This window comes from Mesitornis unicolor, unplaced genomic scaffold (assembly GCF_000695765.1).
Source record: "Mesitornis unicolor isolate BGI_N332 unplaced genomic scaffold, ASM69576v1 scaffold43062, whole genome shotgun sequence".
NCBI classification, from domain to species: Eukaryota; Metazoa; Chordata; class Aves; order Mesitornithiformes; family Mesitornithidae; genus Mesitornis; species Mesitornis unicolor.
The window spans coordinates 1-22,566 of NW_010167929.1; the positions used below are offsets into that span (position 1 = coordinate 1).

The 22,566-nt window shown below is 36.7% G+C and overlaps 1 protein-coding gene across 1 annotated transcript in view; it reads left to right on the forward strand.

Annotated features, from left to right (window-relative positions):
- Positions 1 to 2,867: 2,867 nt before the first annotated feature.
- The window catches only part of LRRC28 (leucine rich repeat containing 28), a 43,399-nt gene continuing 23,700 nt past the window's right edge, over positions 2,868 to 22,566 (forward strand). The window contains exons 1-4 of the mRNA XM_010178854.1: positions 2,868 to 3,091; positions 7,636 to 7,676; positions 10,260 to 10,297; positions 11,062 to 11,199. Of these exons, the coding sequence (XP_010177156.1) occupies positions 2,924 to 3,091; positions 7,636 to 7,676; positions 10,260 to 10,297; positions 11,062 to 11,199 (385 nt within the window). The 5' untranslated portion in view covers positions 2,868 to 2,923. The remainder of the gene's footprint in view (positions 3,092 to 7,635; positions 7,677 to 10,259; positions 10,298 to 11,061; positions 11,200 to 22,566) is intronic.

Sequence of the window (22,566 nt, forward strand, 5' to 3'; positions counted from 1 at the left end):
TGCTGCTCTGCCCCCTGCTGTCTGCCTGCTGGACCGCGCAGGCACGGCGCCTTCTCCGTGAGGGGGTATGAGGCTTCTCCGGGCCGAGGCCCCTTCCTCTTGTCCCCTTTCCAGCCCACACTTCAGCCGTGGGCGCGGCGTCCTGCCGCCTCTTCAGCCCTCACAGGCCTCCGCCTGTGGTGGCTCCCTCCCACACACCCGCACCGCCGGGACAGGCCGGTTCCCTCGCACCCACCCGTGGCAGATCGGCCTCCAGGGCCCAAGGAGCACCGAGCAGGGCGGCTCCGTGCAGCCTTACCTCACAACCCGGTTTTTTTGTGCCCTGCGGCTCCTCCAAGTTTTCATCCATCCTTGTGCGCTCTTTTCCTCCCAAGCAGTACCCAGCTCGACTGAGAGTGGCCCGCAGGTCCGAGGGTCTCCTGAGCTTCCTGGTATCACCCCTTTATTTCTGCCTTCTCTATTCTCCGTGAAACGGTATTTTTTTCCCTTGAATGACCTAACTCGCCTCAGGGCCATCATCACTGGGTACATCAGTTTTCACTTTTCTTAAAAACTGGGATTGTATACCTTTTTAGTTTTGCTGTGTCTTGGAGTATTTAGAGAGAAAAAGTTTGGCTGGTGGTGGAAGAAAGTAGGAGAGCTTTCCTTTGAAGTAAGAGTCAAAGTAGAGTAGGTTATGACTGGACTTTGCATTTGTGGACTTGCATGTTTGTGTATTCATGTGTGCCGTGGCTAAATGTGGTCCAGTTGGTACACAGAGTTGCAACTTTGAAAAGTCTGCAAATGCAGAACACCTAAAAAGCATCTCTGGACAAAGTGGAAGGCTGTTGGATATTTACGTATGTTTTTTGTGACTTAACAGCTTTTCATTTAAAAAAATATTTTGGAGAAAGATGAGCTTTCCTTTACCATTTCTTGTATTGTAGCAGTTAGTGCTCAGGTGCGCTCAGACTATGCACATTAAAATTTCTAATGTTTTTCCTTGAATTATTTTAATGCTGATCACAGATTTGGAGTTTGGAATTGTAGTGGCTTAATTTCCTTTATCTGTTTAACTAGAGGAGCTTTAGTGTTGCTAGTGCCCAGGACCAGCACTGTGTGCACCCTGTGTCCTTACAATAGCTAATGAAGGCAGCTGTGATAGCGATGGGGGTTCTCATACAAATCCTGCTTAACCAAAGTTGGACTGATACTTTCTGATCTTATATAGGATTTATATAGGGGCAATGGGAGCAAGGTGGAGCATAGGAGGTTCAACCGGAACATAAGGAAAAACTTTTTTACTGTAAGTGTTACAGATCATGGCCCAGGCTGCCCAGAGAGGTTGTGGAGTCTCCTTCTCTGCAGACATTCAAAACCCGCCTGGACGCGTTCCTGTGTGACCTGGTCTGGGTGATCCTGCTCTGGCAAGGGGGTTGGACTGGATGATTTTTCGAGGTCCTTTCCAACTGCTAATATTCTGTGATGCTGTGATTTTCAACAGAGTAATCATTTGTTTACAGAACTGATGTTAGCATGTCTTTGGGCATAACTAGGAAAAGGTGTGTAGGATATTACACCTAAGAAACTCTAAGACTCTACGAAGACAAATGCTGTATTCTTCCAGAAGGACATAGGTAATTTGTAAAAGCTGTTTATCTGCAAATCAAGGAGATTATGGAAACTGATAAAGTAGTTTGATTTACATGTATGGTTCAGTTGTCAGTCTTCAGCTGGATAAGGAGTTCTGTTTACAGCGACTATCATTTAATCGGGTAGGATTCTTGTTGGTAACTCAGTACCTTGACTTCCAATGTCTCTTATGATTAGAAATCTCTCCTTTGGTAAAGTTAATGAACTAAAATAGAAAGTGTTATTGGTGGAAAGCAGTTAAGATTCCTTACCTTTCGTTAATGGAAATTAATCTATACACACGAGTCTGTAGCAAACTGGTAACTTTAAATTAATAAACAGTCTGGTTTTATTATGTTCTTGTGACTTCTGAGACTTTCTAACTAAAAGATGTTACACTGCTGTTGTTATCTAAAGCTAGACAACGTAATAATGACTAGAATTTTGGTTATACCTGAAAAACAAGCTAAATGTCTGGTTTCAAATAGGAGTTAACTTTTAATTTGTCTTCATGCTTTTGCTTTCTGGGTTTGAAATTGTCAGTTAAAGCTTGATATTTAGTTCTTTCTGGTTTTATTTTTAGTAGAGAGAGCTGAAAATCTGTTGTGACATCTAGCTCTCTAAATTTTGTTGCTGTAAGTTTGATTTCTCATTTTATTTCTCATATATTATTTTAAGATGGCCTTACTGGCTCTCTATCCTCAATATCTCTAAAATTCTTCCATTAGTTTTATATGGGAAAGTTTAGCAAACATTCATTGCCTTTTGTCATTCTGGCTTAAGAGCTACATGTAGGCTTTTATCTGAAGATAAGTTGTCTAATAATTTGTGCATTTTTCTCATCTATGGGCTCTTCTTTTAGCACGTTGTGCAGAGTAGAATGTAGGATAGATGTCAATAATGGTTGGTAGAGAGGTTACTTTGTTGTTCTTTTTTCTTGTGGTGGCAACTTTGACAAAATTATCTGAAAGGTCCATGGAAAAGGGATTAAAAAAAAAAAGTATTATGTATACTTTAAGATCTTGTTATTGCCAGTCTGAAAAAACGCTAAAACTTCATCCAGAAAATACTCAAAGACTTGATTCTAACAAATCTTATGGTGTGGATGTTCAGGGTACTTTATTTATTTATTAACTGGAGCAGGTGTGTTTAGCTGAAGTATTACATAATGCATAATAACTATTTCCACAAAAGAATGCGTGGAATACACCTTGATAATGTTTTGGGTTTTTTCCTCTTTTTGTCTCCTAGAAATGGGTCTGCTTTCAGAAGATGCAATGCACTAGATGTGGTGCTTGGAGCAGGATTAGTCATGGCATCAGAACTATGTAAAACAATCTCAGAGGCAAAGGTGGAAAGGCACAAGAACTTGTTCTTAAATTACCGAAATCTCCATCACTTTCCTTTGGAGTTACTGAAAGATGAGGGGCTGCAGTACTTGGAGAGACTTTATATGAAAAGAAATTCCCTGACCACATTGGTACGACAACCTCTTTATTGTAATGTTTACTGTCTGTATGTGTAGGAATTCTGATTTTTGGAACAGAAAAAAACCAAAGATAATTTCGAAAATAAGAATCTTATAGCAAATATGATCCTGATTAATGTCATCCATTGTGAAATATGAGTATTTGATTGTATTATGTTTGAACTTGCATAGGTAATGTAGAGTATAGTGAATGAAGGTTTATGATATTTCACCCTTTTGAAGCTCTGTGAAGATCTGCTGGGAGTTTTCATATGAGGTGTTTTGTTTGGAGCTTTTTTTAACTGCTATAAATTTTGTTTTCATCAGTGGTCAGGTCTTTCTACTGTTAGGTGATGCTATTCAAGTCTATTCTACATTCCTTCCTTAGGCTGAACAATTTTACCTTGGAGTGTGCTTTATTTTAAAGGCATCATCAATCCCAGGGTCTAATTCAAAGCTTGCTGTTAAGATGCCAGTGAAAACTTGCATCTATGGGTTCTGTTGATTGGAGAGCAAACAGTTAATTTCTGGGTTGTGGGATTTTCTATTGTGTTGGGATTTTCTGTTGTGTTTTTGTTGTTGTTTGTTTTGTTGTTTTTCTCTGAACTGAACAAAGTCTCATCCTGAATGAATGTTGTGACCTCAGAATTCAGTATGGGATAAATAACCATGTGAGACATTTTGAGCTGGTAAGATTGTCTGTAGTCAAAACTTACCATTGTCAATAGGCTTAACTCTCTAAGTAATTAAGCTGGCTTTTTTTCCTTGGGCTCTTCTGTGGTATGATAGATAAAATAATATCCAGGGCAGAGGAGCTGGAGGGCCTGACTACTTAAATTCACCAAAATTATGTGATTTTCAGTGCTGCTTAGAAAACGTCCAGTACTTCAGTTTAAGGCATAGTGTTTAAAGCTTTGATAATGATACATAAGAATTCCTCAATAAAGGTTTCACTTCATTGGCTAAAACCTGAAAGGATTCTGAAGATTTTATGCCTTTTCTCCTTAAATTTACATGTACTGTAGAGAATTGTTCTGGCACTTTCTAGTTTTGGGCAAGTCCTTTGCTTAACAGTGTAATAGGAGGGTAGGATTCACGGTTACAGATTAAAAGCTGCTTTAAAGATTAACCAAAGACTGTAAACAGTTCTGCTTTGACACTTTGAGACAATTCAGTCATTTAGTGGTGTCAGGCTAGTGAAGTTTGAACTGCTTAAAAGATGAAACAATAAGGAGATTTTTGCATATCACTTTTCTGCATGTTAGAGCCTGGTCTTGTTTTTCTCAAAGCAATTATAAAATGGAAACCAAACCAAAACCCTGCAACTGTTTAGTTCCATTGCCCTCTCAATAGCTGTTAATACTACCAGTCAATAGATGTGTAAGGTGGCATAAGAGTCATTACCCATGGTTACTGTCAACAGAAGATGTATCAAATGAGGGAGGCAGCTCCCTCCATATACTGTTTGGTATTGTAATTGAGGACTGGGCTAACAGAACTGAAACAATACATAAAGTGTAGATCATACTTAGGCAAAATGACTTGGAAGCAGTGTGAAGTAGTGCATTAGGATTCAAATGATCAGGGTAACTTGCTTATAATTTGACTTGGTGGAATCTCATTCAAGTGCATTGCACTATAGGTAGGAACTAGGCAACCAAAATTATGCCTATTTCACTGAGTGTCTGTTAAGATAGATGTTGGAAGTTGTAGTGGATCTAAATAGATCAAGTCAGCAACGTGTTACTAGAAAGGTAGATGTCTTTTTGGAACATAGCAAGTTTCACAATCACCATTAAAAGCAGAAGGGAATAATTATTGGACACCATTAAAGCATAAGCTGGAGCAAAGATTGAGTCTGGCGTTTTGTACTTATAAATAACTTAGTTAAATTGGAAAGAACCTGTAAAGCAGCAACAAGGGATTTTTAGAGAACGTGCCCTGTGAGAGAAGGTTGAGAGATTTAGGTTAATTCTTCTTGGAAAAAGAGAAGACAGAGGGAAAAAAAAAAAACAGAAGAGGAGGAATGGGGGTAAGCAGAAGTCATTAGTATTTTTACAAAGCAGTATTTTCATAAAGATTTTTTTTTTTTTGCTGTTAGGACAAGTAATACTCTCAATTTGAGTAAAGAAGTACTAAGTTATATGGGGGCATGGAAGGAAATCCCATCTGAGAATAGTTGAAAGTACATAGGTTATTGAAGGATGCCATTTTCCTCTCACTGAGACTTTTTGTAAGAGAAAATGTACTGATTTCTGTGAGGGGTGATCCTGTCTGAGAAGAGTGGCTTTAATGGCTCTTTCAGCCTTGTATTTCTTTGATTCTATGCAATATGATGAGCATTAGCTCATCAGCAAGCAACTTAAACTACATGTGGATAATTAGCAATCATCAAAACTAAATCTGCACCATGTTTCTTTAAAGTAAGGTGGTGCCCGTTCATTCTTTCAGACTTCTGAAAAATGTTGACTAAATCAGCTTTTCTTCTTTGCTCCTTTAAAGTGACTTTATCTTGACAGTGACTTATCTTGACAGATGGCTCGTATGAAACTGTCTGGAATAGTTTCTTTGACAGAATTTACTTATACCTTGCCTAAGAATAATTTCAATTTTGTCTTCATTGACAAGATGGAAATGATGGAGGACTGACATTATGATCAAGAAGCTATACAGCACATCTGTAACCCAGAATCAAGTCTTCCAACTTTCCCTCGTTTACTGTTTGACTGTTAACATTAGCCTTCCAGTATCCTATTTTCCCATCTATTAAAAGGAAATACGGGTTTGCCTTGATGGCACTGTCAGAAGCATGATCAAAGAACAGTTGTTCTTAATTTACTAACTCTGAATACACAATGCTGTCCTGTTCAGACAGATCAGCAGGTTCACTTTCTGAAAAATGTCCAGTAAGTGTGAGGGGAAGGCAAACATCCCTAAACTGATGGCAGAATTGATGATTCATATTGTTTGTTGTCATGTCACCAGTAGAGACTGGAGTTTCTGTCAGCTGAGTTTTGTCTCTCAATTGATGGACTGTGAAGAGATTTTTTTTTAATCTTAATCTAATTGTAGGATGTTGTATTGAGCAACTTTGACTCAGACCCATTGTTTTTGTGGTACTTGAAGATAAGCAGAATTTCTGGCTGAACTGTAAATTTGTCTCCTGAGTTTAGCTTTCTTACAATATGAAGCAGTTAGATCACGAATAAGAGTATAACCTTCATGTATAATGTGAAAATAGTTTTTGATTCAAGTTAGTATCCTTATTCTAAAAGGCTGTAGGATGACAGCGAGTTTTTTCTTTTTCACATTGCCTCTTCATTTTTTAAATTAAAGCTTGATTTTTTTTTTTTTTGTGCTTGGCCATGTTCCCGGCTTAAGCTTTTCTCTTTGACCAGATAAAATTCTGCAGAGAAGATAAATGTACTGTAGCAAACCTCCCAGGAGGTGGCATCGTCTGATTACTTATAGCCTGTTTCTTGGGTCTTGATGTCAACAGATAATGTTTATTGAGCCATCATTTGCTCCTCAATAGTTAAAAACAGACCATTTTTTGTACTTAGATCTAGGATGTGGCATCTTTGCCACGTAAGAATATTATGACATTACTTTCTCAGGTTAGCATATTCCTTCATAATAAATTTATAAACACAAAGTTAAGTATTTTAGATAACAATTTACCTTAAAGTTCTGTGGCAGTGAAAATTGCTAAGGTGTTTGTTTATTTTTTAACAGAAAATTGACTGTGTGATCAAGCTGCTTTTAAAATTCTTTTGTTTCTACATATGTGTATTGTATAAGCTTTTTTCAATAAAACATACCTATGCTTAAAGTAGATTTCTTAAGCAATAAAATTGTCTTAACCTTGAGTAACTTTGGATATGGTTATGAATGTGACAACTGAAACTTGTGAAGCTGATTTTGCAATATGTGTTCATGGTTATAAACACCATCAAGAAACAGAATTGCAGCTAGGGATCAGTTAGCAGTTAGAAAATGATATGCATGTTAATATGGAAATATGGAAATCTGGTTTGATGGATTCAGCACCTCTATCTTGCTGGTAATTGATTAAGCTGCACAAAGTTTGTAGGTCATGTCCCAGTTTAGATGCATTACAAAATAAAATATATTCTGGTATATTTTATACCCCTCGTTCTGCTTCAGGTCTGTAAAGGCTGCAGCTTTGAGCAGTCTCTTGGCTTCAGCTAACTCAATTATTTTAATATATTTTCAAATGTAAGACTTTCATAATCCATCTCTTCCGCCTCAGAAGTCTGACTGCCATTTGGTTGAGAACACGTTAATGTCACTTCTAGGCTGTAGTTCTGTTTCAGTAATGAATTGCTCACCCTTGATATATCCCAAATTGCACTGATGGAGAAGGTGCAGGGATGTGGAAATAGGGTATTGTATACAAGCTCCTTGTTGCAATTTTTTCTGTGACTAGCTGCTGACGTCTTTTAGTATGGTTATTAAAATGAGTTGGGTACTCAATATGTGTGTCTGGTTTTTTTTTTGTTTTGAAACCTAAAAAATCTCTAACTCTTTTTCAGCCAGAAAACCTTGCACAGAAGCTTCCAAACCTCGTGGAATTGTGAGTTTGTGTAGGAGTTCTAATGTATTTTTATTATGCTGATCCATGTTATCTTAAAATAATTCTAAACTGTATTGCTTGCACATAACCTATGTGTTAAGTGTGAAGGGTTTTCTTGGAAGGCAAGAAAGGGTCATTTTCTGTTGATTGTTGTTTTTGTTTTGTTTTGTTTTGTTCTTTAAGGAGGTATATCCAGGTGTATTCAGTCCCATGTTAATTATTTTTTATAATTTCTTGGTTTATTGCATAATGAGACCTGTTACATAAATGTCTATGCTGCTAATGGAAAAAATACTTAGCCCCCAATTCCTGTGTAGACTGTTTGCACCCTGATAAAGCACTGGAACCTCCAAATGCAATGGTCAGCTGGTTGTGACAGAGCCAGAGTAGCAGATGACTGCCTCCAGCCCATCCCTAGTTGTTCATTTCCACCCCAACTACTATGGGTATTATGATCTCAGTCTTGCTGATTGCAGTAATAAGTTTTTTTGGAACCAAGTCACAGATCGTCAAATAGGAGCAGGGATGAGCAAGTAGAGGTAGTAACTATTTAATGATGATTGCTGTAGGCAAAGTAGTTTAGCCAACCTTGTCCAAAGAATGGATGTCACGTGAACTGTATTATTTTGGCAATTGATTTTAAGCTGCAAGCCTCTGAGTCAGTGTTTTCTTTCCTCCTCTTTTCTTGTAAGCTTATTTCCTTGTATGGTAGGATTGGCAGTGAGGGGTTAAAAGGGACATCCTCTTTTCCTTCTGTAACTCATCTGGCTCACTTTCAGTTGAGTAACTTAATGAAAAGCTCCAAGCAGGAGGAGGTGTATATCTGAGTAGTCCAATGCATTCAGCTGTCTGATCTTGTCATCTTAATTTGGCCCTTGAAACCACACCTTTCTGGTACATGCGACCACAGTATAATTGAACTATTTTGTCGGTCATTGCAATCTCCAGCTTGCTTAGAAGACAGTCTTGTCTCATCATGCCAGAGTCTTCAGAGTTATTTCACTGCTTCAGAGTATAAACATAATATTTTTGTATTTGATACTCTTACTATTTAATGATTTGCCATGGGGCATCAGGAAATCTCCATGTTATCTGATGATGCCTTTAAGAGAACTGGTATAAATTACAGCTTAAAGTATTTTTTTACAAATACTGAATTGTAGGAGTCAAACCTAATTATCTGGAGTTCAACAAGCTTAGCTGTACCACTGTTATCCCCACACTTTCTGGTTGTCTAGAGAGAACAGTGATCCTGTGGTTTGTATAGTTCTAATAGTACCAATCAGGTTATGATCAGACAGTGAGAGATGTTTTGTTGAGAGAAAAGAGTCCACAAAATAAAGATTTATTTAAAGAATAATTTTTTATGGTAGCTTTAAATTTTGGAAGACAAACAGAACTGATTTTCATTTTCCTGAAAGTTTCATCCTTAGCAATTTCATTATATATTTTTAAAAACTTTATTATTGTCTGTGTTTCTTTGTATATCATATCCCTCATGCTGGGTTACTAGATGTAGACCCTCATAATACACTTTTTTTTTTTTAGTTTAAGTGAAATGGTTCACAAGTATTTTCAGGAGCTGCAGCTGAAATGAGTAGGAGAATTCTCATTTTCTCATTCCGAGATTTATATAAGGATTTCTAAAGACTTACCTGCTATCCTTATGTTTGTTACATTTTTAGTAAACTTTAAATGTTTGTGGGTTTTAAAGACAAAGAGAAGGTTCAGGTGCTCCATGCAGTTCAAATGCTTTTGTCTCTTTTCCTTATTCTCCCTCTATCTCCCCGAGAAGACAGGCTCCTACTTCTGGAAATGCTATTTGAAAATATGCTGTGCAAATAATTCCCATGTGCTTCTAAGTGAGTGGACATTGAGTACTCAGTCTGTCTTTATAATTAGATATCAATATTCGAAAATTTTGTTAATCTAAGCATCTTTTTTATGTTACTTGTCGTATTGGAAGTGCTCCAGCAGAGGGTGCTGAATATTCTTAGTGAGAGATCTGGCCACCCTCACAAACGACCTAAATGACCGTGTGCAAGACGGGATTTTTCTTTTGAAAGTGCACTCTCGATTTGCAAAGCCCACTCGCAGTGAGAAGATCATGTGCTTGTTTTTCAGTCAGTAAAGGTGTAAGAGTTTTGTATGTGCAGGGGAAAATGTTCATAATTGTGTAACTTGTGTGGGTTTTGGCTTTTTTTTTCTTGACCAGCATTTAGTGTGGAATAATCTGGTGATCAAATGCAGTTCATTCTGGTTATTCCAGCTGCTTTATTATTTTTCCTTTTTGCTTTCCAAATATGGCTCTCAAAACTAAAGCCCATTATTATTGTAACTGTGAATGTTTTGTTTTTAATAGTTGTATGTCATTCTCTTATTTTAATGCTAATCATTTAATAGTCTAAGTGAAACTTAAGTACCTATCCATTGCCAGTTTCCACAGCTTTTGTGGTCATAGAGAGGAACAGCTTTGAGGGTGCTCTTTCAGTCTGAAATTGGATATTTTGCAAACTGATTATATAGCAGAAGTCCTTGAGGGTAACAGGTGGTGTCCTCTGCTTTTTTTTCTCCTCCCCCCAGGTACCTTCATTCAAATAACATAGTTGTTGTACCTGAAGGTAAGTAATCTACCAGCTCACAATAACTAGCAGGAATCATAAAATATTAATTTTTCTTCTTTGAAAAGGCCTATTTTTCCTTTATTTTCCCATAAAACATTAAAGATTTTAATACAAAATATACCACCATAATAAGTGTAGCTCTCAGTCGATAATATCTTTGTTTGTGCTATGTTGAATTCTTTTAATGAATTCTCAAATGCACCTAAATGCTGTTTGTTTCAGTTGTAATTGCAGAAAGTGAAAAGGCTAAATGGCACTCATCTACAGAAACAAAAATCCAGAGTGTCTTCTTCTTTCAGGCAGTTACCGCACAGAATACTCTGCTGGTTTAGATCATGACAGATTTGAAACCTAAATTATCTCAAACTTGTACTAGATTCTTCCTTGTCTTAATTGTAGAGTTATGTGCCCAACTTCAGGAAAGTACTTCAAACTCTTTTTGAATATATAAATTGGATAGACTCAAAGCAAAGGAATGGAAATAGTGATTTCAGAGCAGAATTGTCTGAGGAGAATCTAAAAACAGGGAGTATTTTGTACATCAGTGTTGTTTTCCCTCCCTGTCTCACTGCCAGCAGAGTTGTTTGTTGGATAGATAAGCATTTCCACAAACTGTCTCAGTTGCGAGACTGGCTTTAATACGTCAAAATCTGCTCAGACATAGGTGTTAGGTACTGTGGCTTTTTATCCTCTCATAGTCCTATTAAGATTTTAACATTACTGTTGGGTCACATTCATGTTTTAATCTGTTCTCTTATAAGCCATTGGCTCCCTCGTTAAACTGCAGTTTCTGGACCTAAGTGATAATGCCCTCGAAATTGTGTGTCCAGAGATTGGCCGCCTGAGATCTTTACGTCATCTTCGCTTGGCTAACAACCAGCTGAAATATTTACCTGCAGGTAAGTACAGATGCATGAGGGATTACAGCAACGACAAATTCCGTTTGAACTTAATTTGCATAGTGATCTGCTCCAGGTTTATTTGTATCTTACAGTTGAAGCGTGGTACAACCTGCATTTAAAGATAGGCAGGGTTTGCCACTGTATGCATGTACTAAATATACTCTGTAGTTAGTAAAAAGCCATGCTGTATGCACTTGAGGTAAAGAAAAGTCCTGAAAAATGCTTCTCAAGTGGGACAGAAAGGTATCTATTTAACAATCTTTGCTATTGTGTTGAGAAAATACTGAACTGCTTTGAGAAGACAAAACACTGATGACAACTGTCATTATGAAAAAAATGCCATTTCACCCAATTTTCCAGAACGCAGAGGATTCCAGTCCTTCCTTTCTTTCTTTTTGCCCAGCAGCCCCATTGTTGTATTTTCTAAGAAGACACATGTCTAGTAGGTTTGCCTATGGCAGTTCTACCTCACTATGACAGTAAATAACAAATATTTGTCTTGCTACATTATAATAAAAAGCAAAATTTATTCAAAGTAAATGTGACGCAAAGTCAGAAGAAGTTGGCCATAGGCAGCTTTGGATTGATTTTTTTTTTCCTTCTAAATACTTTGATAAGCAGACATAACTGATTATTCTTCTTCTGTGGCCCTTGTATCTCTCCAGAGAAGTTGATGGTGATTTTTAATGCTGTTTTTTAATTTTATTTTTTAAATCTTTGTCTGGCATGTTTGCATTTTCTGATCTGCAGAAATGATAAAAATCTAAAGCAAGCGTTTCAAAAAACTGGTCTAACTTAATCTAAAAGGATTAGCTTTTGGCTCGAATTTTAACTGACTTCTCAATGTGACCTTCACATGTTTGTATGTTCACATTGCTTATTTTCAGGAAGTATATTGCAGTTACTCCTTGAAGTATTGGGTGCAGAAATCTAGCTGTCCTTTCCTTGTACTTTCCTAGGCATAATAAACTTAGGAACAAGTCAAAGGATGATTAAGATTTGAAAGGAAAAAAAAATATATGACTATGTAAATGCTCTGGAATGAAATTAGATAAACCTGTTAAACAGTATGACCCAAGGCCAATAAAATTTCCATCAATTTTCAGATGTCCTACATTCAAAAGAAAGGAGTGACTTGAGTGTGCTTTATGTTCCTCAAAGATAATTTACCTTATGGTGCTGTACCATGAAAGAAAGACTTGTTCAAAGAAAAAGTGACACGTTTTCTGCAAAACTTCACACATTAACTTAAAAAGGTTCAGGAAAAGACTTTCAAAAGAATAATTTACATTACTGAAGAGTAGATTTCAAGTCTACCACATTTGATTAGGAACTGGTATCTGCTGCATAGTCATGCTGCATTTAATTTCTCCTGAAGTTTACAAAATTTGGTACCGAGCATTGTCCCTAAGTGCGTTTAGTTTTGTGTGCATGAAAATTTTGCACACTTAGAAATAACGCTACTCTTGCCTACTTTTGAATGGGAGAATCCAGTGATGTCTGGTCTTTCTGTTTTGCTGGTAGTCTACCATCAGATTCTACGTATGCCATTAACGCTATCATTACTAATCCCGTCTGTTCTGATGCTGTCACTATTGACGTGACTGGATGTCGTACAGCTGGGGTGTTATCAGGCCCAGCAAGATTAGTTTTTCACTTAGCACTGTAGAGTTGGTGCACTGGAGAGTTAATCTACTGCACTGAGTGCTTCCTAAACATGACACTTCTCCAAGAAGGCTTTCAAGCATATTGTTGTAGTTTTCCTTTGTAAAATTGTGAAGATTTCAAATATGACTTAATAATAAAATATTTGATTTTGGAAATGACATTTATGTTCAACAATTGAAAGAATAGAGCAAAGCTCTGGGTTTTGATTAATTATTTTATTCTCAATTATATTGGTAGCTACCAATATAGGTTTAAGATTTGCCTTAAACCAATAAGGTTTAAGATTTGCCTTACAGTAATCTAGCATAACTCTAATTTTATAACAATTTAAATAGTATTCTTAATGAAGCCGTATAAAGATTTATGTCTTCAGTCACATTGTAGACGTTCAGACTCTAATAAAGATTGAGCCTCTGCTGTCTCTTACCCTTAATGTGATGGACAACATCTTAACCTCTAAGTACCTGTTTTCATAAAACTTAGGATAATTTAATGATGACGACCTCTCTTAGGTTGGCTCATGATTGTCCAGCTGGTTTTAAAACATTACTTTGAGGGAGGAGGTGGGGGAGGATGATGAAAATACATGCAGACAGCGTGAATACCTAAGCCTTGGTTTACTCATGAAGGAAAAAGGGCATTAGGTGAAGCAAGGAAATTGTGTTCCTTGGAGATCAGAAAGCACTTTCGATGCTGTGGCACTTTTGTAGTCTATGTGATAATCCTACCTTTGTGCTTAGCAAACACTACCAAATCAGTGTCACCCATGGATAAGATCACATATTTTGGCCTTGAGGCACCTTGTTTAATTGTGCACTACGACTGAAACAGAGACTTCCATCACGCATCATTAAACAGTTGTGAGAATTGTTGAAAGATGACTAAGGTAAACTTAAATTAAATGCTCTGCAATTTTGTGTTCTGCAAACTGTAAATCTTGTAGTTTCTGTCTTTAACAATTTGTTGGTTCTTTTATTTCCCAATGGGTATATGTAATTCTTGGAAATGAAGTAAAGTTTTGTGACATTTTCTACTATTGAACTATAGCACTTAAATAATCAAAATTCTTGAGGGCCATTTGGAAATATTTAATGCTGGAGATCTTATTTGAAATATGCTTAAGAGTTACAGCATAAACAAAATATGGTTATTATTTCACATTACTGCATTTGTTCATGTATAAGCTTGACTTAGAGTTCATATTACATTTTCATAGTAGCTTGTCTTTATTTTATTTTGGAGATTTCTCTTTATTTGAAGAATTGATATTGATATTGGGATTTGTAGAGTTAGTCCTGTATGAATGTGCTGTCAGAATTAAATTTTCTGAATTTTCTCATTTATGAATAATTTGTAAGTTACCCTTTGTTTCTGATGTTTATAATGCATATGATATTTCAGCTCCTTTCATTCTTGAGAAATGGTATTTATTTTCTCTTTGTGTAAGAATTATTGCATCATTTGCAAAAAAAAAATAATCCAGTGAGATGTACTGGTTAAATTATTCCTCAGGAGCTCAAAGCCGAGGTTATTTCTCAGTTTTGCTGTGTTGCCAATTAGATTTGATTTGACTTAAGCCTTGGTTTGGCTTTTGATGTGAAGTGATGGCTCCTTAGGTTTACATTCTGGTGTTGTAGTTAGTGAATGCACATTTAGAAAACCGATGATATAAAAGAAGGCGAGTTATACTCAAAGTTGGACTTAAGTTTCTTATTTGACAAGGATTAGAGTTTTTTTATTGCACATTACTTGAGAAATACTTCTAGAAATGGCAAGTTGCAGCATCTTGATCTAAGATTTAATTAAAAATGAGGCTATGTTTACTTAGCACATGTTGAAGTTAATTATAGATTTACTAAAATGAAAAGCTTCATGTTTTGCCAAGCCAAGAGCAAAAGCTAAGTAATTAAACAAAGAATAGGGTATGGTTTATGATCCCAGCCCATCTTTTGGCAAAGTTCCCTGTCAGAAGGGGAAAAATATATCTGTAAAGTGTGTGATGCTATTTCTTTAATCTGTAAAGTGAAAGTGCAGGTGACTGGGGAGCCACAGAGCTGCTGTTGCAGAAGGGGTTCAGATCTCTGCAAGAGTCAAAAGCAGGTTTACAAATGCCCTTTTTTCCCCATATAAGGAAATGCGTGGCTTCCATTTCAAATTGCCATTTCCATGGTGTCTCTTGGGACTTCTGCTTCTTCCTTCCACTTGTTGCCAGTTTGCTTCATTGAGGTAGAATTTGAAGGAAAATTTATTCGTCTGCCTTTGATGTTTTTAAAGTGCAAACTGCAACAATGTTTAGGGGAAGTTAATAGCGCATATATTCTTCATTTCATTTCTGTTCAAATCCTTTTCCTTTTTAAAGCAAATTGTTTTAGAAATACATTCAGTTTAAGCCTCATTAAAATACATTTGTAGGCTTATAAAACTTCATCTTCAAAGCATTTGAGAAAGATCCTGTGAAGCTGATAAGGGAGTGTTATCCTCATTTTACAAAATGGAAAAAAGTGTTTTTAACAGAAGTGATTTGCTCCAGGCCACAGCAGGAGTCAGTGTTAGCCAGAAATAGCACTTGGGTGTTCCCATTCCATTTCTAAGACCACACCTTTTTGAGGTTTTTCATATTTAATATTGGGGAGGATTGAGTCTTCCCACCCGTTATTAGGAAATTAATAATTATCTCTTCATAATTAGTAACCTTCCATGTTAATAGGAAATTAATAGCGGTAAGATCAGTGTGTTTTTATAACTGAAACAGCTTGTGCTTCCAGAAGGCTGTAAGAGTTCATGGAGATGAATTTTGAAAAATGTAGCGTACAGATAAATACTACATCACTGTCTCTTGCACAGGTAACTTCAGACAAGAAGTAATGGCAAGAAGGGCTCAGCCGTTATTAAAATGATAAATCAAACTGTAATTGTTGATTACTGCTTTTTCTATTTATAAAGTAACCCTCAGTGTTAACTGATTATTGCTAAGTCTGTTTTGCTTAGGAATTTGAGGGCAAGAGAAACTTTGAGACATGAGAACTGCATATTCATTTTTCTCACTTTTTTTTAAAGTTGCCATAAAGTACAGTATCTGTATTTACTATTCATAGTGGTATTTCACTGGTAAAGACTTCTTGAATATCCAACTTAGTAATTCTGAATAGAGCTCAATATAACGTATTTCAGTAAATCTTAATTAAAGGCATATAAAAACAACTTCTTCCTTACTTCCTTTTCACAGTAGATTTCCAGTGGTCATGGGTACAGCATGCCAATAATTCTATTCTTTTTCTAGACCCTGGCATTAAAATACGCAGTCTTAACTAATTTTTTTTTTAAAACTTGCTTTCCATATTTTGATTTACAGCCTTCAAAATGGAGAGCAAAAAAATTGACTTTTTTTCTTCCCTTCTATATTTACCTTCTGCTTTTATTACTGTCTCTTATGAGGATAGATTGCTTTGATACTTAATAAAGTTCAAATTTGCTTTTAGAGTCCCAATCATTATTAAAAAAAGGCACAAACTGATGCAGCCCCTGTGCTTTTTTCAGAGTTGGCATAACCTTAGTCCACTCTGCTTTCCTAATTTAGTAACAAGTATAAAAATATGCACGACGGGACAGGTTTGGTACGCCAGGCACCCATCCAGGAGTGTGGTGTTTTTAAGTAAATGGACTTGTGGGGATTTGAGGAAAACATAGATTAGGTTACGTGAGCTTTGCGCTCTGTAAGTATGTGACTATTTAAAGGAGCCTGAACTCTGAAATAAAAACCTCTTGTAATTATTATCATAATACATTGTTTTCCTTGAAGCAGACTGATGCCTAATTATTACAAATAAGGTTTTCTTTGCACACATCTGTAAAATACATGCTCTGTTTGATAATTAATTTCTAGATTCATTGTACTGTATAAAGCCAAGAGTCAATGTACAAAGGTTTACATTAGCTCTTATGTTCAACAAGAAGAAGTATTTTTTTTTAACCTAAATCAATGCCAGACATATCCCACTTGCCTGTTACTGTGTTGTTTTTTCACATCAGGATTGGTAAGGCTTCAGTAATGTAGAAGTAGAGTAAGATACCTGATAGTATCTTTAAAACATTCTTTGGGTTTCTAGGAGAAAAAGATTTTTACATATTTTGGTTTTGTATAAGCTCCAATACAGACCTGTCTAAGAAAAAATTCCCTTAGGAAATTACAGCAGTGATCTCTTCAGAGTTAGGAACAAAATGGCAACGTGGATGGTTCGTGGCTGTCACTGGACTTTGTGACCTGAACAGAGGTGACCAAAGCGCAGGGGTATATTGTACAAGTGGAATTCCTTAGATTGGCTTTTGTGGATCTCCGAACAGAGTGGTACCTGTTGAATGAAAGGATGTTGCTTGTGTGAGATTTTGTAACAGAGTCTGCCTTGCTCAAACATTTGATTTGGGGTAAGTTCTCAGGAGGACTACTAGTACTTCTGAGTGCTTTAAATTTATTGGGAGGGAAGTGAAGACAGAATTAAAAAAAATAAATCCATTAAATTTCTGGAAATTGTCATTCACTGAGGTTTTTCCTGTATACCCTCACCTGCATGCTGTGTCAGAATGAGTCATCTGTGTATACAGAGCTGCTCAATATTCTCTATTTGTCTGCTTAGCCCTTCTTACAGTTACTTTTTTCTACTTGCGCCTTGCCATTGAGGGGCTTCTAAAAGTACCGTTGTTAGTATCATGCAACATTTTTTACTATGCCATGGAAGGTTCATAATGTCAGTGCATGCTGGTAGCAAAAATAGTAGCATAAACATACAGTCAGAAAAATTCAAGAGCTGTATTTTAAGCTTAAAATGTTGTGCTAATGTATGCTTTTGTTCCAACACTTCTTCCAGATAGGCTTCTGTTGGGCATACTGGAACTGAAATATTTCCCGTAACTGTAGCAGAAATGACGTTAAGAGACAAAAAACCCAACAAAACGATGTCTTTCAACAATGGCCTGTGGTATTCCTCATGGTGCTGCACAGCAGGTTCTCAAAAATGCATGTGCTCAGTATGTATGTGTTGTAATTCCTGAGTCTGAAAACTAATAGGAAACAGTTGGAAGAAGCCATCAGTGTCTTTCATGGTAACATTTAAATTATGGATTCAAATACTGCTTTGTGTGCTAGGCTTATTGGACTAGAAAATTCCTTCTTAAATTTTGCTGTTGTAATTCAGCGCAATCACTGGAAAAAGTATTTGGAATTAAGCTGTTTTAATGAGCATGTTTTTAGTTAAAAAAAGAACTTGTGATATGGCTCAGTGCTTCATTATTTCCAAGTACTTGCAATTTTATAAAACACAGATGTTAAAACAACTTCTGTGGTCATTATGTATCTAGAAAAGTGATTAGGGATAGAGTAAAACTGGCATTTCAGGTCAATAAATTGAAGGCAAAAATCCTATTGAAGCAAAAGCCTTATGATCAAATGATTTCTAATACCAGTTTTACAATATTTAAAAGTTGCTTAAAATTGTAACTTTGCAGATTTAAATTCTTTTCTTTGTCATGCATTTTAGCAAGATGATAATGATTTTTGGATCAATCACACTTTTTCTTAGGTCTTTACTTTGGTTTTGGTGATGCTTTAATCTGAAAAATCTCTGCCTGGCTAAGGCTTGTATTTCAAACATGAGCAGTGTGCTCCTGTAATTACTGAGTTCATTAATAGAACCAAGAGTGTCTGAGAGCAGGGTGCTGTACATCAGCATTTCAGACTGTCTTATTTTAATTTTTCATATGATCTGGGCAGACTGACCTGTAAATGTTCTCTTTTCATGGAGTAAGTCTCACTGGCTGCACAATCTTAGGGAAAGTTATGGTGGCATCACGTGTCTGCAAAGAGACATCTCAGGATGATACCACTTGAGTTCCAGTCACTAAAATACTTTTTTATTATATTGTAGAACAAACAAGATTTTAGAAGGTAAAGCTCTGTCAGTGCAAGATTGCCTGTGACCTGCTGTTGCTCGATATTTTATTTTCATTTTTTATTTCATCTGAAGCTTTGAAATCCCAGATATTTAGGTTTTTAGTGCTTTCAAACTCATTTCTAAGAATAGGCCAATGTTTCCATTTGTTCCCTACTAATCCCTGTGAGATCCTTGTGGAAGTTACCATGCATTGAACTGGCAGAATCTGGCCTCCTGAAAGAGAGTTAGGAAGAAACCTGGAGAGGTGTAGGTGAAATCAGGATGGAGCCAACCTAATTATTACCAGTGGTGCTCTCAAGCCTGTTGTGCTTCTGGCTTTGCCATACTCCATCTGTGAAAATCTTTGCAGGAACATGTATGATTTCTAAGCTCTGGGCCATGGGCTTTCCCCCTGGTAGCCGTTGCCCTCTAGGGATTTTAGGTAGGAGATAAAGCAGTTGTGCCAAGATAAAGGCGTTTGAGTGCTGCTTCTAACGCAGAGGTACTTGGACGATTCGTGCATTCCTGAGAGTTTGGGAGCAGATTTAACTGGATTCTCTATTGTGAAGAGATTTGGTACTGCCTCTTGAATCCTTGATTTCTGGAGTCCTTGTAAGCCTTGTTTCTCCAGGGGTTTTTCTCCTGTCTGTGGGGGGTAGACAGGAATTTTGAAAATGTTGAGAGTGCTTTAAGTAGTCGTGACAAGCATTCAACTGAAGCTTAAAAATTTATTGAGGTGTTGGAGTTCTTAAAAATAACCGTAGAAGCATGGTGCTTATATTGCATGTTCTTTTGCCTTTTTATTAAATCAGGAGTCGTGAGTACAACTCATTTCAACACAGTTCATTGAATATAAAATTGCATAATATTTTTCTAGTAAACTCTGAGATTTCTCAGTGAATGTTAAAATACAGATTTAAGAAAAAAGTCTTGCATGTCCAAATAACTTCCAAACTTTGCTTTAAAAAGTCAGCCAGTCACAGGGCATATGCAAAATTAGTACTTGAAAGGAATTTACAATGTAATATTGATTTCAGTACTAGAGTGAGAAGATGTGTTTAGATGATAATGAAATTAATAATAAGGTAATGCAGAAATGCTGCTACCACATACAGATAGTTCATACAGTGATGTACAAAGTAGTCTTTGAAACATCTGACAAAAGCAATGACAACCTGAATTTTCTGGGGTAAATGAGAACAGAGCCCTGGTGGAATTGATCTGTCCTGATCCAGCAGTCCTTAGAGCTGCCACTCGGGAACTGAGGGCTTCTGCAAGAAAGTCTCTTGACCTTTGAATATTCTCCCAATGACACGCTGAGCCCGAGGCCACAGGACAAAAGTGGGAAGTTTATGCAGCAATACATAACTTTAAAGAACATTAAGTTGTCATTGCTGCTTTGATCACTGATAAAGTATACTTTAAAAAAACTCGGATAAAGGGCTTCAGGCTGTAGCATCAAAACAATGCTTTCTGTTCCTTTTAGTTTGAAAAATGTATTTCTACAGTCTGTTTTTAAAAAGTGGAATGTGCTTGTGAGAACTGATTAGACCTGGCACACAGACCTAAATAATGAAGGTCAAATAGAATTATTTGCTTTTTATGTTTTGATTGTTTGAAAACTTGGGTTTGAGATTTATGGAGAGGACTCATTGTGACACAGTTATTATGCCACAGAAAAAATATAACTCTGGAATTGGCCACAATTATTCCATTTGTGGTGTTTTTTGGGAGTTTATTGACTGCATAGCAGAGGAGAGGAAGGAGAAGTGCAGGATCTTTGGTTGCTTTTGTCAGTCTTATTCCTGTGGAACTGAATCTAAGATGTAGAAAAGCAGACTACCAGGAATTTAATTTTGTAGGTATGTACTTCCTTCTTGTAGTCTTACTCTGTTTGAAGGTGTTAGTTATGTAAATATATCTGAAAAGCCATAGACTATAAAAACTACCATTCCTAGCTGCCTGTCTGGCTCTAAACCTCTACAGAGCATTACTCCATTCCCAGCTCTGGCAAATCCCCTCCCACTCACCAAAATCTTGGTGGCATCTCTGATAATGTTCGTAACTGAGAAGGTACAATGCTTCATGGCTTTGTGTGGCTGATGTGCTGTACAGCTGCCTTCAGTACTGTTGAAAACGACTGTAATCACTGTTGTGTTTATTACGATAGAATGCTTGGATCTGTGTTAAGATATCAGGGGAGGGATGTTTGCTTTTGTACTTTAAAAAACATTAACTTCAGGATGCTGAATCCTCTACTGAGAGCACAGCAAAGCCTCCTCTTTGGAATTTGTTGCAGGGGGTTTTCCATGTTTTGGCTGGCAACAGTCACGTTCTGAGCAGCATCGCTTGGGGCTGCCATGAGGCAGATTCTCCTCCTTGTGCAATGCATGTATTGGCCTGTCTTTATGCTATGAGAAGAAGAATATGGGACTTCTAGTAAGCCGCTTCCCTTTGACTGTTTGTTCTTCTAAAAATCATCACTAATTATTGAGAGTTAACATATTCTGAGAAATTAAACTGGGCTTGAGTGATCACACAGTGCCTACCATCAGACTAGCTTCCTAAGTAATGAAATTTTAGAAAAAGTTGGGTTGTAACCATCTGCCAGCACTGAATTCTTCTGCTGATGATTCTGATAGTAAAGATCTGACTTCACCGATTGCCTGGTTCAAGGCACATGTGATACAGATGAAGTTCCCTTTTGAAACTTCAGAACAGATGCTCTTTAAAATACTTGTAAAAGTCCTTCTTTTGAGAACTGTTATGCGAAAACAAAACTGAAAGGGGTTTTAAGATGCTCAGGGCCTCTCTCATAAACATTTGCCAATCGCTGTTCACATGGGTGAAGACAGATGTGTATTGACCACGCTGAGCCTAAAGCTCCGAGATGGAGAGTTGGATGGATGCTGAGTAAGATGTGTTTCATATACGAATGGTGTTTGTGTTTCTGTAGTACGAAAACGTCTTTAATACAGACAATCTGTTCTATAGCGTTTAGTCAGGCTTTCAAAGAACCTCAGCTTTGAACAGATATTGCACTGTGGGGCTTTTTTATTATTTTCTGAAAATTTTCATCGGTTTGTAAATGTGTGAAAAAGGAAATTGTAGTAGTAACAGCTTTGCAAATTCCAGGTTTACATTAGAAATGCATTCCCGATTTCAGCTTGCTGTGCTGGCAAAAGGCTCTAAATTTGGTTTGCTGCACTGCCTTATTTCAGGAGGGTTCTAAGCAAAGACAAAGTAAGCCATACAAGCACACAGCTTTTCAGGAAGATTGTGTCGATGCTTACTGTCTTTGCTGACATTGTTTTAAAATAAATAAACAAATAAATGGTGAAAACTGCAGTTCATTGTATCCTTCACCACTATAATAATGAGGTTAGTAAAAGTTGGGGGTTTTTTTAAGTTTATAAAGTAGTGTGTATCTGCACATGGCTGCAAACTTGTTCATCAAATACAGTTGCTGTTAGATCATGGAGCCTATCCAGTTATTTAGATTTTGGAAGAAAATCACCTGTTAACTGAACTGCTCAAATAATTTGTTACTCATTTTACATGAAAAAGATTCCTACTTTTTGAAGTTTTTGAGATTCTTTTTTGTTGCACCAAATTAAAATCTGTCAGGAAGAAATTTGGTCTTGAAGCTTAGTTCTTGTAATTTTTAGGTTTGGATGCTAAAAGTTGATTTGTTTTCCCTTTAAATTCTTTATTTGTGAAGGTACCTGTGAATGTACTTTTGTCTCTTTTGGTTCTCTTGTTGTTTTTTCTT